Genomic DNA, 18,684 nt, shown 5'->3' with positions numbered 1-18,684 from the left:
TTGGTTACCATAAGGTATGGGAAACTGACACCAAGAAGCCCAGCCTATGTGCTCCCCTAAAGAGCCATCAAACCTTCTTCTTGAGGCTGGTACCATGGTATGTAGCCTCATAGGCTGGTCCCAATCTAGAGGACCCCTAGAGCTAAGTGTCCAGAACCTGAAAATGTGTTTGTGACCAATCAGGAGCCTGGAAAAGCTCTGCTGGAAAGGAGACAGCCCATTGCACAACAGATCTTCCCTGATACCTATATGAGACCATGTAGACCATCTAGCCATCTGTTTATTCATCACTACCTCATTCATTTACACTTTCTCTGCCCATACTGTGTGTCAGTGGAGGAAACAGACAATTATGCCCAAGAGGATATACTGGGGAAAGAGAGAAGTCAAGACCAATGTCTGACTAGTAATTTGAGTGGCTGAGAGGATGAAGGTGTAAGTTCCCTGAGAGATTGTTTTTGGTTGTGTTGACTTGAAGTGTCTAGGGGACATTCATGGGGAGATGTCTAGTGTGCAGTGGGATTTATAGGACTAGAGGCCAGCAGGGAGAGCAGGGATAGGCTACTGATGTTTTGGAGTCATGGATCATTTCCCAGGTAGGGGCCAGGGGGTTGAAGGGGAAAGTGCAGTCATCAAAAGAGAAAGTGGGTCTGAAAGGTTGAAGGGTGGCTTGGAGTGGACACTGTCCTGGGCATGCTTGTAAGCTGAGCAGAAAGGACCAAGAAAGAGGACCCAGTTGAACCAAGAGGAGAGGGGGTGTGAATGCAGCAAGTATTTGCAATATGTTGATCCTCTCAGGGACCAGGTATCTTCATTAGCACTCTGTGTCTTCATTAGCACTGAGAACCAGCATGGGAGCCAGACTGGCAGGGGGCAGATTGACATGTGTTTGCTCATTCATTCATTCTTTCCTTCATCCATGAGGGCTCTTATGTCTAGCCCCCACTCTGGAACAGGTCTCTTATCTTTGCCCTCATATTCCAGAGAGTCAGCACAGGCACAGGAAGGTCAAGTGATCTGCCCAAAGTTTCAGAGCATGAGGGTGGATAGACGGTAGAAATCTAAGATAAAAGTTCAATGTCTTGCTTTCCTTAGCACCATATACTATATGGAAACTGGGGCGCCTTGTCCGTAGGCAGCTGAGGGGAAGAGAATACAAGAACAGCACTAAACTAGGTGGCCCCACCTCCTTCCCAGGTCACTTGCTGTCCACAACACCCCTCTAAACATGCAGTCTGCCCTTCCTAGAAGATCACTTGCTCCAAGGTTCTGGGTGTAAATTCCCCCTTAACCTGGTTCCCAGCTGAAGTCACACCCCACTTCAGCTGAACTTCTAGCCCCTCTCCCACCTACCTTCCCCACAAGCTGGTGGGCTAAAGCTGTAAATAGATTACACAAACACTTGAACACATGATTATAAATACTGCAATTTGTCTGTCCTGTCTGTTGACCTTTGCCTCCATGCCTTTGACATGTTTTGATTCTGTAGGGTTGTGGGTTTTGTTTCATCTACAAGGTGACCATGTGGTTAATTACCCTTTGACCTTCAGGGTCAAGGCCTCCATCTAGGCAGGAAACATCCATGGCTCTGGAAGTTTTGGGCCTCTTGGCATTCAGTTGTCACTGCCAATTCCCCTTGCTCCCCGCCCACCCCCCCACCCCCATCTCCCTGCAGTGTTCCTGCCTTTTGTGTGCCACAGAGCCATTTGCAGGGGTTCACTGGAGCCGCTACAAGGAACACTTGCCACCTCAACTTCTACCCAGTTTTCTCATCTACTAAGCACCAGCCTCCCTTCAGTCCAATAGGAAAGTGGCAACTCAGGGGTCAGGACACTACCTCCTCTACAGGGCACTCCAGCATGTTCTGCACATCCTCATCTCTGAGTCTCTCCCTGAGGAAGGGCTACAAGTTGATTGGCTAACATTGAGAAGCTTATGAGCATATATACCTGCACTAAATAGGTGAATGGAGGAGGAAGGCTCTTTTGGGGCCTATGGCTAGGGGAATGGGTTACATTTTGGCTGCTGGGAAGTTGCCCAACAAGGTTTGAGAGCCTCACCAGCTTGACTTCCCACTTGATGCTCCTGCCTCAAGTAGCTGGGATTTTTAGGAAAAAAATTCCAGGTAACTGCTAGGGACTTAAGTCACCAAGATGTTCACTGGAACACAGGGAAGGCTCAGTCTATAAGGCATGATATTCTAGGGGCCAACAACACCTGCTCTGATCTCTGCCTGCTGTAACTCGGTCTAGAAGGGGCAATGCCACAGGTGGAGTGGGAGCTGAACAAAGACATAAATGCTCCACGTGAGGCACAGGCAGGGGTCGAAGGGGACATGGAATAGACAAGGGCTTCCTGGCTAAGATCTGAATCATGAGCAAGGGTTGGAAATGCAGAGATGGGAGGGAAGGACACGCCAGGTATATGGAATAGTGTCAAACTCATGAGGGTAGAAAGACCAGGGCTTGTGTCAAACATGATGGTTCAGTGAGGCTGGGGGCAGAGTATGTGAAGCAATAAAGGACACAAAGCTGTGGAAAAAGAGTGAAGCCAGACTATACCAGGCTGAGAACTTGGATTTTGTTTCATAAGCAATGGAGAACCATTCAACATTGTTTTGCTTACCCATGAAAACAACACATCTCAATTATTTAATATCCCCTATGAAACATGTAACTGGATCCTAGTATAAAGCAGACGGCTTTCATTATAGTTGTGGTAGCCCATTTTGAGAGCTGGGAATGGGATCTGGTGTGCTGTCTCCTGAGACTGCAAATTCTGGTCTCTGGTGGGAGAAGCTGCAGTTCTAAGGTCCCATGCCCACCTTACCCTCCTCCCCTCTGCACAATCTTTCTCCCTCACCCTTTTCTTCCCAGTGATTTTGGCAGAGATGTACAACATTTGCACACAAGAATGTTCTTTCACTCTCGTTCACTACCTTCACCATCATTGTCATCAGAATACTTGGAACACTGGAGATGCTACAGAGGGCATCAGCCAGTACTGTGCTATTCATGTGAATAGTCTACTTTCTTCATCAAAAGCATTCAGGAACAGGAACATTTATAAATTTTTGATGCCACAGAAAACACATGAATATTGACCTGTTAAGTCTGTATATGGATTATTCTATTATGTCTGGACTGAGTCTGCTCAGTGAGGAGGCTATTGTGCCCACCTGGGAATGAACTGATGTGGGGGTCATGGCAGCTGTGTCTGGAAGCTCTGCCATGTGTGGCAGCTGGAGTGCTTCAGCTGTGTTCTTCCAGTGTCCCCTGGCCCACTAACCCACAGACAAATGCAACTCCTATGCTTTCCCACACAAGGGAAGCAAATGTGGCTTCATGCTGGAAAGGTAAACAAATCCACACTGAGCCACCATCAAGTCTTGTAGGGTCATGGTATAGTGACAGTAGTCTCAGCCAGGGGCCACCTTCCTGTCACCATTGCTGAAAGCTGCCTGCTTTGAATCTTGTGACTATTGATGGCTGTGTTGTTAGAATGACGGCCAGGGCCTACAGCTCCTGGATCTACTGTTCAGGCAACTGGGGTGAGGGAGGAGGCCACAGCTATCCCAGCAGATGTACACATCAAGGCCAGGAAATTCTGAGAACATGCAGCCCTTGTATCCCAGCCAGTGAGGACAGTATGGGCCACTGTGCTCAGGGGCCAAGGCTGAATGCTGCTGCCTCTTGGAAGCCACCCAGGCTGGAGAGCCAGGCAGCTGAGGTTGGGTATCCTGACAGCAAGGCCTGCTTTGCCTTTGGATTCTTCCTTCTAACCTTTCACTGGGACCTGCCTGCCCTTGGGCGGCTGGAGAAACAGCTCATCTCCCCTTGCTCTCTTTCCCACACCCAAGAAGAGCCTGGGAGAGAAGACAAGGTGGCTCATATGCATCATGTGGGGCCGGAGGGAAGGGGATGGAGCAGTTCCAGGTGTGGCATCCATTGGAAGATTTCTCTAGTGAAACTTTGTGCTGTGGGCTGCAAAGTCCCCAGAGCCTCCTGGAGCAGTTTAGCACAGACCATGAAGATGACCATAGCTATTTCCAGTTTGAGTCATGGCCTTAGAAGCTTGTGCTGTGACCACTCTTCTTGACCCAAGCCTTAGCTAAATTTCTGTCCTGCCCTTGGTAAGGCTGGTACAGTCTCCACCCCTTAGTTCATGACACAGAGTGCATGTAATACTTGTAATACAGGCAGGGGAGGGTAGAGGGAGAGGGAGACAGAGAATCCGAAACAGGGTCCAGGCTCCAAGCTGTCAGCACAGAGCCTAATGTGGGGCTTGAATTCATGAACTGCGAGATCATGACCTGAGCTGAAGTCAGACACCCAACTGACTGAGCCACCCAAGCACCCCAGGAAGGTATTTTATTCTGATACCTCTTCTCTTCACTTATAGGTAGCCACCATCTTGCTCTGTACTGATATGACCTCTTCCTTATGCACACAAGGTGAGAGAGGGAGCAAGCTCTCTGTGTCTCTTCTTTTCTTTTAATTTAATTTTTTATTTTTTTAAATTTACATCCAAATTAGCATCTAGTGCAACAATGATTTCAGGAGTAGATCCCTTAATGCTCCTTACCCATTTAGCCCATCCCCCCTCCCACAACCCCTCCAGCAACCCTCAGTTTGTTCTCCATATTTATGAGTCTCTTCTGTTTTGTCCCCCCTCCCTGTTTTTATATTATTTTTGTTTCCCTTCCCTTATGTTCATCTGTTTTGTCTCTTAAAGTCCTCATATGAGTGAAGTCATATGCTTTTTGTCTTTCTCTGACTTTATCTGATATGTCATTTGCAAATATCTTCTCCCATTCTGTCAGTTGCCTTTTAGTTTTGCTGATTGTTTCCTTCTTACTAAGGCATTACTCCCATTATGGGGGTCCCAATCTTATGACCTCATCTGAACCTAAGTGCCTCCCAAGGGCACCACCTTCAAATACTATCACTTTGGGAGAGGGTAGGGGGTTAATATATGAATTTGATGGGGATACATTCAGTCCATACCACCCTGGTAGAGATCAGGTTTCCTATGGGTGTGAGGCCTCATGTGCCCCCTTTAACTTGTCATTGAAGACTGAGGGTTTCCTTTGCCTTATTCCAGCAATGACTCTTTATCTTAAGACAGATATTAAAGGCTCAGGATGACTTCTGATAAGGTTATCCAAGTGCCCCCTCCCCTCTCCTCTCATCTTCTGTGCAGACAGCTGGGAACATGCTCTCCTTGGTGTTTGGCCAGTGAACAAATCACTTTTCCTCCAAGGTGTCATCCCTGGAAGAAAAGCTATAGTCAAGAGAGAAGGAACATGCATGCAGAGCATCCAGGCTGACCCTTGAGGTGAAGCAGAGCATGGGCTACATGCAATGGGTAACCTCTATGCCCACTGTTTTGGGCCTGGTGGGCCTGTGGATGCCCTTGGCATCAATGAAAGAGCCATCAGCCTTGGCAAATGTGGCAGGGAGCTGAAGCATACATGAGGGACCCAACTCTAGGAAATGAGCCTGGTACCAGGATCCTGGTACCAATTAAGTCAGTACCATTTTTAGGTTCCAAAAATTAGTCATAAGTTCACAGAGTTGCAACGAAAGACAATTTTTATTAAGCATTGGAATTGTGATTATTTCAGTACAAAGCGCCTGTGTTAATCTGATCGCAGCTTCCCACAGTTGGAATGCCATTCCCTTGGGTTTCCCAAACATGACTGTGGAGGAGATGCAGGGCCTGGTCATCAAGGCCAAGGCTTTGGCTTGTGGCTTAAGACAGAACAACTTCTTACTAGATTGAAAACCATGCTGGAAAATGTTTCTTGGCAGAAAAAAGGTATTCTAACTTGCAGCCTCTGCAACATGCCTGCCCATGGTAGAATAGGTGTGTGAAAGGTCAAGCAGGGTAGGTGGGGACAGTGGTCTCCTGCTGTGGCCTGGCTACTGTCACATATTAGCACACTAGGGATCACAGGCTGCCGCTGAAACACAACTTCCAAGAAACAGGTTGTGCTCAACAATCCCAAACAGAACTTATCAAGAAAGAAAAGAAAGTACCCACCCCATTCTTCAACCCCTACTCCAAGGGATTCTGTAAGCCTTGGAGTTCCCCTGGCCATGCAGGCCTCATTGGTCTGTCTGTCCCTCTTCTCTCAAGGTTCAGTATGAAAATCCCACTGGTGTTCATCCAAGCTGGACTGTTCTGCAGACATGAAATAGTTGATTTGGCCTGGTGTTAATTCATCATGGTCCTGGAAAGCCTCTGAATCTGGAGATCCCTGGCTTCCTACTTCAGTAGCCGGCACCTGCTAAGAAAAAGGCGGACAAGGTGAGAAGCTCCCTTTAGTTCAAGTCAGCAAGCTACTGAGAAATATCTTTGGAACACACGCCTACAAGGTGCTGCTAGAAAGTGCAGCTGGGGAAAACGGGGTTCCTCTCCACTTTCATGTTTCAACAGCATCTTGCCTGAAAGACCAGCAGAAGTAGCACTGGGCTCTCCCAAAGTTGTCTTAATGCCTAAGGCTACTGAGTTCTGTGTCTGGCCCTCCCTAGCCCAGCTTCTCTGCCAGTCATGGCTAGCTGAAGGCTTGGAAGGTCTCTTTCGGCCCCTACCCTTGGACCTTGCTATTACTCTGCTCAGACTAAGTAACTTCATTGCTAAGCCTCACTTACCAGTGAGGTACTTGGCCCACTTGAACAATGCGATGGGAAAGGTAACAACAACCCACTCTAAGTTGTATAGTGGGGACAAGGGGCAGACACAAAAGTGGTATTACAGAGTAGGCTGGGGGAGCCTTTTCTGTTTGAGGAGGAAGGATCCCTTGGGTTGGGTTTTGAGGGTGATGTAAGATTTCAAGAAGTACAACCAAAGGGGTGGAAGAGAATACAGAAGAACAGACAGAGCAGGGCTGGGCTATGGGAAGAAAGATGGATATGCTTGGGGACTTGGGGACAGGGAGTGCCCAGAGGACAGTGGAAATGAGTCAAGGCAGGGTGTGGGGAGCCCCTGAAGTCTTGTGGACAAGGAAGCTCCCACATGGTCCTGCCCTTGGCCATTCCACTGCATTCTCCCAACAACCTCCCAGGGGTCCTCCCTTCTCCACTTCCCTGGGATACCTGTTCAGTTTTGTCTCAGCTCGGCTTCTAAGGACCCATTCAGATGACAGTGCCTCAAAAGGAGACATGATGAAGGGTTTAACCAGAGTCTGGCTTGGTAACTCAACTACAGGGTCCACTGAGCATCTGGTCTCTTTGCATGAGAAGTCCCTCTCATGGATCAACTTTTCCGAGGACTGGCAGTCCAGTTGGTCCAGGTGTGTATGTGAAAATAATCACACTTTAGCCATTTAAAATAACCAAACTCCCTCATCCTGCCTTGGCCTATTGTTTTTTTCCTCTTCTTGTTCTTGATAGTTTTGAAAATCAGAGGTTAGACTCCATCAAGGTTTCTAAATCCAGAATCAAAACACCTTTATAAGTGCTTTTAGTCATATTGAGAATTTATGGTCCCAAGGGGCTTTCTGGGAGTATATCTGGGAGCAAAATCCAATATGTGACTGCCATCTGGACCAGCTGCTAACACTGCCCTGGAAACATGACTATTACAGATGGTCCCCAAAGTGGGGTCTGTCCTGCCAAATATGGAGCACCCTGTGGATGAATACCAAGTACATTCCATAGAAGAACCCTTGTTTATTTTCAGTACAAGGAAACATACTCACACTAGGCTTTGGACTTTGTACAAGAGAACTAAAGATCCACAGGTTCAGAAAGGGGCCTGGACTCTGGCAATGATTTCAGCATATGGCATGACTCACTTTGCCCAGGTAACATATGTTTAAGAAATTTCCATGTGATATTGCATTTAATATACATGAGGACAGCTCACTTTTTCATGGAACCCTGAAGAAAATCTTTTTACTCAGCAGTGCCTGCCACCACCATGTGAGTAACCACCCTCAAATTTACTGAGCTTTGAAGCCTGGATTTCACACAGATAGCATACTCTTGTTGTGTGTGCCTTTTGGGGAAAAGACCCAGCCTCCATACAGAACCCCTGACCTGGGCTGGGGAGGAGAGGAGAAAGGAATGGTATACCTGGGCCCAGGTGGCTTGGTCCTGCATAGTGGCCTGCTCACTGGAAGGATAAGTATTCACTTGGAAGTAAATGTGATACTGTGGATCTGGTGGCTGTTGCCAAAGTTGAATGTAATCCTGCGAGGTCTCCAGGGTGACTCAGTTTGAGTCAGAATTTATGGGAGACTCAGAAAAGCTGGTAGAGGAACCTGTCTCAGAGCTGGGACTATACAGCAGTGGCAGCAGATTGATGGGGGAACCCCTGCTGGTCCTCAGAAAGAAAACTGAAAGAAACATGTTACAGTGACGTGGATCAGGAAACAATGATGACCCAGGAGCCATTGCCTTGCTCATCAGTAGGTGCTTATGGCACATTTCGTTTTGGTGGCTAAATCAGGATTCACTGGTTTGCACTCTCACTTTGCCTGAGTAAGATTCCATTTGCCACATTAAAGTGAATGTAAAGATTGAGATGAATTAGTCTTTTGTCTCAAGTAGTTTTATTTGTTTTACTTGGACAGTCCTGGCTCTGCCACATGCCTTAATGCAAGTTGCTTTACCCACCCAAAGTCAGTGCCTTGCCCTTTGTCACTGAAGGAGCTGGTAGCTGGATGGGGGTGCCAGGCCAGTTCCTCATTGCAAGTCCAGCGCTCTCTCTAAAATGCTATGTCTGGGGTTCTTGGGATAAATAGGGACTTCCGAATCTGTACTTTCCACAACTTCCTCAAGTGGATTCTGATGATCAGGCCAGTGCAAAACATGGCACTAACCCACCTACCCCACATATCAGGGTCACTGATTCTACAGGAAGGCCCAGAAGGAAATCTGGAGCTCTGGGAGGCTCACACAGAGAACTGGCATTCATCAAAAATATTTATTGGGCATCAAGCATGTGCTATATACAACCCCTTCATTGCTGAGCAAAGCCTTCTCTTTCTGGAATTTGGGGCCACAGACTATCACTGAACAAAAAATGTGTTCATGTCCTCATACTGCCTCCAGGGCTTAGTCCTTCTGTGATGTTAGCTCTTTGGAATCCATTGGCCATCAAGCAAATGTTTCATACCCACTTCTCTCCCACAGATTGCCAATCCATGGGGACCCCTTCATCTGGTCTGTTGTGATCACCAGATCCCAGTGAAGTGGGAGAAGAAAACTGAGAGCCCAGAAGTTATTCAGATATGGGCACTCAAGGCTTCCCTATAAGATACCCTGTGCCATGAGTCTGGGCTTGTGTGGATGAAGCCAAGAGATTTTGAGATTTGCATGCTAATTCCCTAGCTTGGGGGTGTACTCATCTAGGCCTTCTATTTTCATGGATACTCCTCTGTTCCATCAATGCATGCTTGGCCACACACTGTGAACACAGAGGTAGGGAACCAGTGGCCACAGAGCAAGATGGGTGGGAGCATGCTGCTTTTGATGAGGGCGCTTTTGGTGTCCCGTGGACAAGTCACTCATGGTTTTAGGCATGGCGCCCAGTCACGAGGGGAAAGCAGGGATCTTAGCCACTGCCACCGTCCCATGCACTTCTTCCCTCTGACTGTCATCTTTGAGGCCCCCAAGGTTTTCATCTTGACAGTTGTCAGGGGGATGTTGTCCAGCCATTAACTGGACAGGAACAACGACGGGCTGGTTCTGCATAAATGTAACAAGGTCATCACAGAGGGGCACAGCCATGCCAGCCTGGTTTAGCAGGCGTATTTGCAGCATCTGGTTTCCCACAGGATCTGCTGCTACAGGTATTGTTCCTGCCCCTGCACATGCTGCATCCAAAGGAAAGAGATGACAGTACCTCAGTGTCTGCAAGAGCCCCCTGGAGATTGCTGGAATGCTCCCCCTCTGTTCTCCTGAAGCAGAAGATGACTGGCCCTGCATCTCTGGGCTTGGTCTGGTGCTATCTTACTTGTTTGCTAAGGCACTAGTTGCAGTCATGCTCTTGGCTAAATAAGCTACAATTCAGAACATATGTACATGTATGTGTGGATGTGTGTCCAGGTCTAGTTAGTCAAGATTTTTTTTTTATCTCAGGTAAATGAACTGCAACCAAGTAGCCACTACACCCTCAGGAGAACCAGGTGAGCCCCAATTTTCATGAAAGTCAAATCTCCTTTCAGCTACATAGTTAAAACAGCCTTTCCCTACTTGGTTGGAGGCATCACAAGGCTCCTCAAGCTCCTCAGGGAATTTGAAATAGTGGGAAGATGAACCACAGGAAAGGCTCGTGTCCTTGAAATCTGGGAAGGGCCCCTCCATTTGCTCAGCGCGCGGTTTCTTGGGCACTGGCTCCAAAGACTGGGGCTCAGGACAGTGAAGGTGGTGTGAGGTGGTTGGCTGCATCTGTAAGGATTTGTAATGTATCACAAAGGTCTTATTCAGGAGCCACACCTTTCCTCAGGGCATGGAGTGACAGTGCCTTCAGGTAGGCTCACAGGAAGCCCTGATTGTATATAAGGCCGTCTGCCACTGCCAGAGCCCAGCTGGGCCCATTTCAGCCACTGCAGCCAAGAGACAAAGAACAAAGCCAGATGTCACTGCTGAATACTACTCCAAATGTCCCATGCTGTCCTGGAGCAGCTGCTGTCACTACTAGCAGGCCCTACTAACTCCTTGAAAACTATCAAGGTCCCTTTCTCCTCTCCATTTTGCCTCTTACTTACATGGAACTGGCCTCTGATCTGAAAGCCGGAATCCTCTATTCTCCGAAGCTGCTCCTTCATCATTTCCAGTGCGTCTTGCAGGCTTCTGATCTCAGCCTGCAGCATTCGAGTCTTTTCTTCCAGCTGCTCCCTAAACTTCCTCATCAGCCCCAGCTCTCGTTTGTTGATGTACAATGCAATTGACGGTAGTGGTTCTAATAGCTGTGGGGAGGAATTGCTTGTGGTTAATAGATAGGGACACCAGGTTCTCCAAAGCCTACCATATTGCTTTATTTCCAAGTTTTTAAAAACTGAGAATGTGAATGATGTCACTCCACTCCCAATTTCATTCGTTACTAGAAAGTCTGAAGAAATGGTTACAGAATCCAGGATTTCTAGATCAGAAATGGATCATGGGAATCATTTAGTCAGATTTTTTGCCTCAAAACATAAAGCTGTGGAATTGGCCCCAAAGTGTGAAGCAACCTGCCCGAAGTCCTTAGTGGAAGACTCAGAATGCAGTGAGTCATATCACAGATAAGGCATGTGGGAAACATCTATCAGATGCCCCTGTTGGCAATGTGGTAAGAGGAACGGTCAACTTGCACTTCCTTTGTTCCAGGTGCTCTTATAAGCACTACAAAGAAATCCACAGATCTGACCTTCACAATGTTCTCTAAAGTAAGTGCTGTCCATACAGTTATAGTAGAGGTAACAGGGGCCTGAAACAGACCAGAGGAAGGACACATACAAATGAAGGGACATATTTGAGAGAATTTAATAAAGTGTACATGGCTTCTCAACTAGCTAGCTAAGGGGGCAGGAAAGAGGCGGGGTTCTTGGAAAAAAGCTATCTGTGAAAGCTATCATTCGCCTGATCTGGGCTATATATTGTGTGTATAAACAAGATGAGAGAGCCACAGTGTCAGTATTAATGATGAGAAGGTACATACGGATGCGACTACTAGAAAACAAAAACAAAAGTCTGTTCTGTGGCCTTCTATTCTATACTGTGGCCTTAAACCCCTTTATGGCTAATGGAAGCACACAGCTGAATTATTAAAGAGAGACAGAGGAAAATACATGCAAGTTGTTTTTCTCACTTGGAATAAAAAATCATATATGTATTTTTAAGCCATTGAAAATTGTCCAATTGTCCTTTTTTTGTTATATAGTATATAGATCTTCATATAAGAAATCAGGCATTCAGTACACCTGGGTGGTTCAGTCAGCTAAGCATCCAACTTTGACTCAGGTCATGATCTCATGGTTCATGGGTTCTAGCCCCATGTTGGGCTCTGTGCTGACAGCTCAGAGCCTGGAGTCTGCTTCAGATTCTGTGTCTCCCTCTCTCTCACCACCCACCCCCCCCCCACCACACATGCTCTAATTCTCTTTCAAAAATATATAAATATTTAAAAAAAAGAAAGCAGGCTTTCAACAAACAAATGAAATGAAATGAAATGAAATAAAATAAAAAGTCTAAACTCAAGACTGGAAGCGACAAACCTTATAGGTTATCACATCCACACTCCCATTCTCCAAGCAGGAATCTTTTCTTTGCTGTCTTTGGTAGATGAGCTACCAAGCCTGTCTCAAACTTTTCTGTTGAAGGTGAGGAAGCTCACCACCTGGGGAGGTAACCTAACTCATCTAAGAAAGGCTTTTTTCAGAGGAATGGAAAGTTGCCAGTCCTGAGCTGCTAGCTCTCCACCCTAGTTTGATCCACTGGAGACTTGTCTTCCACTTCAGTAACATGATGGCTATGCAGCTACTTGGATCAGGCTGTCCTGTCCCTTCCCAGCCTCCCTTCTCCAATGCCTTCCACTGTGACTACCTCCCACTACTGACAATATGACATTTTTCAGCCTTCCTCCATCCTGTCTCCATCTTCTGGCTACATTCCAGCCTGTCAATCCATGGCACCCCAAAATAAGCCCAATAAGCCCATGTACCACATGCAGAACTGCATTATGCACACTCAAGGCTGGTTATTTTGACTATTTTAAACAAATATTATATTGAAAGTTTAGTTATAAATTCAAAGCAGAAGAGAAACGTCAACAGTGGAAGGGGAACCACAGCATTTTGGCATAATAAAGACATAAATAAGGACAAAATGGATTTATACAGAAATTTTCTTTTAAATTGTTCAAAAATTTTTCATAGCAGTCCAAAAATCCCTGCAAGGCAAGCAGACCATCTCAAGATAGAGAAACTGATATGCAGGGATGTGCCAAAGTCACTGCACACTGTCTTCTATCCCTCAGTTCTTCTCATTACAATAGGGAGTGACTCATCTTAGGCTTCATAATTAATGCACACAATTCCATGTAACAAACCATAAACTCATTACCTTGCCTACCAATCCTGATTTTAATAATCTTGTCTATTATAAAAGATGATTGTCCAAATCTGTCATTATGTACACAAATTTGAGGACAGAAGAGCAACAGAGTAGTTAATCCAAATGTATTGGTTTAGCCTCAGACCATACATCAATGTTGACATTTGAAGGTTGGCTACATCTAACATTCTGAAAGGCATGCTTCTAACCTAACAAAAATTCCATTGGAGAAACCTAGCTTGTGGTGGGGAGGTGCTGCTATGTAAGCAGGAAAGTCATCTTTCTTGGAGATGGTTAGCATCCCCTCACAGGTGATAAGGAACAGTGCTTTAAAGTACTGCCTTTCCCAAGGGAATTAAAATCAAAAGTGAACTATTGGGACCTCATCAAGATAAAAAGCTTCTGTACAGCAAAGGAAACAATCAATAAAACTAAAAGGCAACTGATGGAATGGGAAAAGATATTTGCAAATGACATATCGGATAAAAGGCTAGTATCTAAAATCTATAAAGAACTCACCAAACTCCACACCTGAAAAACAAATAATCCAGTGAAGAAATGGGTAGAAGACATGAATAGAAACTTTTCCAAAGAAGACATCCGGATGGCCAACAGACACATGAAAAGATGCTCAATGTCACTCCTCATCAGGGAAATACAAATCAAAACCACACTCAGATACCATTTTGTGTCAGTCAGAGTGGCTAAAATGAACAAATCAGGAGACTATAGATGCTGGCGAGGATGTGGAGAAACGGGAACCCTCTTGCACTGCTGGTGGGAATGCAAAATGATGCAGCCACTCTGGAAAACAGTGTGGAGGTTCCTCAAAAAATGAAAAATATAACTACCCTATGACCCAGCAATAGCACTGCTAGAAATCTACCCAAAAGATACAGGAGTGCTGATGCATAGGGGCACATGTACCCCAATGCTTATAGCAGCACTTTCAACAAGAGCCAAATTATGGAAAGAGCCCAAATGTCCATCGATGGATGAATGGATAAAGAAGATGTGGTTTATATATACAATGGAATACTACTTGGCAATGAGAAAGAATGAAATCTGGCCCTTTGCAGCAATGTGGATGGAACTGGAGGGTATTATGCTAAGTGAAATAAGCCAGGCAGAGTAAGACAGATACCATATGTTTTCACTCATATGTGGATCTTGAGAAACATAACAGAAGACCAGGGGGGAGAAGAAGAGGGGAAAAAAGTTACAGAGAGGAAGGGAGGCAAACCATAAGAGACTCTTAAGGACTGAGAACAAACTAAGGGTAGATGGGGGTGGGGGATAGGGGAAAGTGGGTTATGGGCAGGGAGGAGGGCACTTGTTGGGATGAGCAATGGGTGTTGTATGGAAACCAATTTGACAATAAATTATATTTTAAGAATGTTTAAAAATAAAATAAAATAAAATGTAATAAAGTAAAATAAAATAAAATACTGCCTTTTCTTAGTGGATAACCTTCCCATTTGGCCCAAACTTTCTCTCAAGCACAAGGTGTCTTTGCATATTTCACATTAAGAAAGGAACGGAGATTTGGTTTTACTTAGAGAATCTTCAATCTCCCTATTTTCTAGGGTCTACTGGATTCTCAGCAGAATAGGAAAATCCAGTATGACAGAAATGGTGATACAGTTAAAAAATAATAATATGCTTTCTGCAAAATGAACCTGAGCACAAGAGTGGAAATTCAGGGTTTTGCAGGGTTAGTGGTCCAGACAAATACATGGAGCAAGACTCCCACAGGTACCTCATCACTGATGCCACCAGCCACACTGAAGGATGAGAGGGCCTCCTGCTCCACCTGGTCTAGCTGGTCCTCCTCCTCCACCTCTGCTCGCTCCACCTCTTCTTCTTCGTCTACTTGTTCCACCTCTTCCATCTCATCAATCTGACCCATCTTTTCCACCTCGTCCACCTGTTGCACCTCATCCATATCATCCACCTGTTCCACGTCAGGTTCGAATTCAAAGCTCTGCAAAGATGATGTAGCTGAAAGAAAGCACAGTGGCATTCATGACCAAGAAAGCAGAAGTACCAACATTATCAAAGATTTACTGTTTTCTCTTTATTTCCCCTTTTAAGTCATAAAAACAGGAGTGTCCAGTTTTATTCTATGTTAAGGATCAGATGTGCCAGGTACCAGGAGTAAGTCAGAGCATTACTTAAAAATCTGTTCATATTTGATAATGGGATGGAGAACCATCTATCATGCTAATGGCCAACAAAAGAAAGCCGGAGTAGCCATAACTTATATCAGACAATTTAGACTTCAAAATAAAGACTGTATCAGGAGATGCAGAAGGGCATTATATCATAATCAAGGGGTCTATCCATGAAGAAGACCTAACAATTGTAAACATTCATGTGCCAAATGTGAGAGCACCCAAATACATAAATCAATTAATCACAAACATAAAGAAACTCATCAACAGTAATACCATAATAGTAGGAGACTTCAACACCCCACTCACAGCAATGGACAGATCATCTAACCAAAAAATCAACAAGGAAACAAGGGCTTTGAATGACACACTGGACCAGATGGACTTAACAGATATATTCAGAATATTTCATCCTAAAGCAGCAGAATATACATGGAATGCTCTCCAGAATAGACCATATACTGGAGCACAAATCAGCCCTAAGTAAGTACAAAAAGATCAAGATCATACCGTGCATATTTTCAGACCACAATGCTATGAAACTCAAAATCAACCGCAAGAAAAAATTTGGAAAGGTAACAAATACTTGGAGACTGAAGATCATCCTACTAAAGAACGAATGGGCTAACCAAGAAGTTAAAGAGGAAATTAAAAAGTATGTGGAAGTCAATGAAAATGATAACACCACAACCCAAAACCTCTGGGACGCAGCAAAGGCGGTCATAAGAGGAAAGTATATAGCAATCCAGGCCTTCCTAAAGAAGGAAGAAAGAGCTCAGATACACAACCTAACCTTACACCTTAAGGAGCTGGAAAAAGAACAGCAAATAAAACCCAAAACCAGCAGAAGACAGGAAATAATAAAGATTAGAGCAGAAATCGAAACCAAAAAAACACAGTAGAACAGATTAATGAAACCAGAAGCTGGTTTTTCAAAGAATTAACAAAATTGATAAACCATTAGCCAGTTTGATCAAAAGGAAAAAGGAAAGGACCCAAATAAATAAAATCAATAATGAAAGAGGAAAGATCACAACCAACACAGCAGAAATAAAAACAATAATAAGAGAATATTATGAGCAATTATATGCCAATAAAATGGGCAATCTGGAAGAAATGAACAAATTCCTAGAAACATATACACTACCAAAATGGAAACAGGAAGAAATAGAAAATTTGAACAGACCCATAACCAGTAAGGAAATTGAATTAGTAATCAAAAATCTGCCAAAAAACAAGAGTCCAGGGCCAGATGGCTTTCCAGGGGAATTCTACCAAACATTTAAGGAAGAGTTAACACCTATTCTCTTGAAGCTTTTCCAAAAAATAGAAATGGAAGGAAAACTTCCAAACTCTTCCTATGAAGCCACCATTACCTTGATTCCAAAACCAGACAGAGACACCACCAAAAAGGAGAACTATAGACCAATTTCCCTGATGAACATGGATGCAAAAATCCTCCACAAGATATTAGCCAATTGGCTCCAACAATACATCAAAAAATTATTCACCACGACCAAGTGAGATTTATACCTGGGATACAGGGCTGGTTCAATATCCACAAAACAATTAACGTGATTCACCACATCAATAAAAGAAAGGACAAGAACCATATGATCCTCTCAATAGATGCAGAGAAAGCATTTGACAAAATACAGCATCCTTTCTTGATAAAAACCCTCAAGAAGGTAGGGATAGAAGGAGCGTACCTCGAGATCATAAAAGCCATGTATGAACAACCGAACACTAATATCATCCTCAATGGAAAAACTGAGAGCTTTCCCCCTAAGGTCAGGAACAAGACAGGGATGTCCACTCTCACCACTGTTGCTCAACATACTATTGGAAGTCTTATCCTCTGCAACCAGACAACACAAAGAAATAAAAGGCATCCAAATTGGCCAGGAGGAGGTCAAACTTTCACTCTTAGCACATGACATGATACTCTATATGGAAACCCAAAAGATTCCACCAAAAATCTGCTAGAATTGATTCATGAATTCAGCAAAGTTGCAGGATATAAAATCAATGCACAGAAATCAGATGCACTCCTATACACCAATAATGAAGTGACAGAGAAATCAAGGAATCAATCCCATTTACAGTTGCACACACAAAAAAAAACCATAAAATACCTAGGAATAAATCTAACCAAACAGGTGAAAAATCTATACACTGAAAACTATAGAAAGGTTATGAAAGAAATTGAAGAAGACACAAAAAAGAAAAAAATAGAAAAAGATTCCATGCTCCTGTATACGAAGAACAAATATTGTTAAAATGTCGATACTACCCAAAGCAATCTACATATTCAATGCAATCCCTATCAAAATAACACCAGCATTCTTCACAGAGGTAGAACAAACAATCCTAAAATTTGTATGGAACCAGAAAAGACCCTGAATAGCCAAAGCAATCTTCAAAAAGAAAATGAAAGCAGGAGGCATCACAATCCCAGACTTCAAGCTATAGTGCAAAGCTGTAATCATCAAGACAGTATGGTACTGGCACAAGAACAGACACTCAGATCAATGGAACAGAATAGAGAACCCAGAAATGGACCCACAAACGTATGGCCAACTAATCTTTGTCAAAGCAGGAATGAATATCCAATGGAATAAAGACAGTCTCTTCAGCAAGTGGTGCTGGGAAAACTGGACAGCGACGTGCAGAAGAATGAACCTGGACCACTTTCCTACCCCATACACAAAAACAAACTCAAAATGGATGAAAGACCTCAATGTAAGACAGGAAGCCATCAAAATCCTTGAGGAGAAAGCAGGCAAAAACTCTTTGATCTTGGCCACAGCGACTTCTTACTCAACACGTCTCCGGAGGCAAGGGAAACAAAAGCAAAAAATGAACTACTGGGATCTCATCAAAATAAAAAGCTTCTGCACAGCGAAGGAAACAATCAGCAAAACTAAAAGGCAACTGACAGAATGGGAGAAGATATTTGCAAATGACATATCAGATAAAGGGTTAGTATCCAAAATCTATAAAGAACTTATCAAACTCAACACCCAAAAAACAAATAATCCAGTGAAGAAATGGGCAAAAGACATGAATAGACACTTCTCCAAAGAACACATCCAGATGGCCAACCTACACATGAAAAAATGCTCAACATCACTCATCATCAGGGAGATACACATCAAAACCACCAGGAGATACCACCCGACACTTGTCAGAATGGCTAACATTATCAACTCAGGCAACAACAGATGTTGGCGAGGATGCGGAGAAAGAGGATCTCTTTTGCATTGTTGGTGGGAATGCAAGCTGGTGCAGCCACTCTGGAAAACAGTATGGAGGTTCCTCAAAAAACTAAAAATAGAACTACCCTACGACCCAGCAATCACACTATTAGGCATTTATCCAAGGGATACAGGTGTGCTGTTTTGAAGGGAGACATGCACCCCCATGTTTATAGCAGCACTATAAACAATAGCCAAAGTATGGGA

General features: G+C 44.3%; 1 protein-coding gene across 6 annotated transcripts in view; it reads right to left on the bottom strand.

Annotated features, from left to right (window-relative positions):
* Positions 1-5,576: 5,576 nt before the first annotated feature.
* PASD1 (PAS domain containing repressor 1) overlaps positions 5,577-18,684 on the bottom strand; it is a 118,053-nt gene continuing 104,945 nt past the window's right edge. For 5 of the 6 annotated variants that reach the window (XM_045050873.1, XM_045050874.1, XM_045050875.1 and 2 more), the window contains 3 exons: positions 14,806-15,047; positions 10,721-10,921; positions 5,577-6,292 (listed from right to left, as the gene is read on the bottom strand). In XM_045050873.1, the coding sequence (XP_044906808.1) occupies positions 6,137-6,292; positions 10,721-10,921; positions 14,806-15,047 (599 nt within the window). In that variant the 3' untranslated portion in view covers positions 5,577-6,136. The remainder of the gene's footprint in view (positions 6,293-10,720; positions 10,922-14,805; positions 15,048-18,684) is intronic. The other variant, XM_006944088.5, reaches the window with a different exon arrangement.

This window comes from Felis catus, chromosome X (assembly GCF_018350175.1).
Source record: "Felis catus isolate Fca126 chromosome X, F.catus_Fca126_mat1.0, whole genome shotgun sequence".
NCBI classification, from domain to species: domain Eukaryota; kingdom Metazoa; phylum Chordata; class Mammalia; order Carnivora; family Felidae; genus Felis; species Felis catus.
Note: the sequence above shows the minus strand (reverse complement) of the source record. Positions and strands in the feature narration are given on the sequence as shown.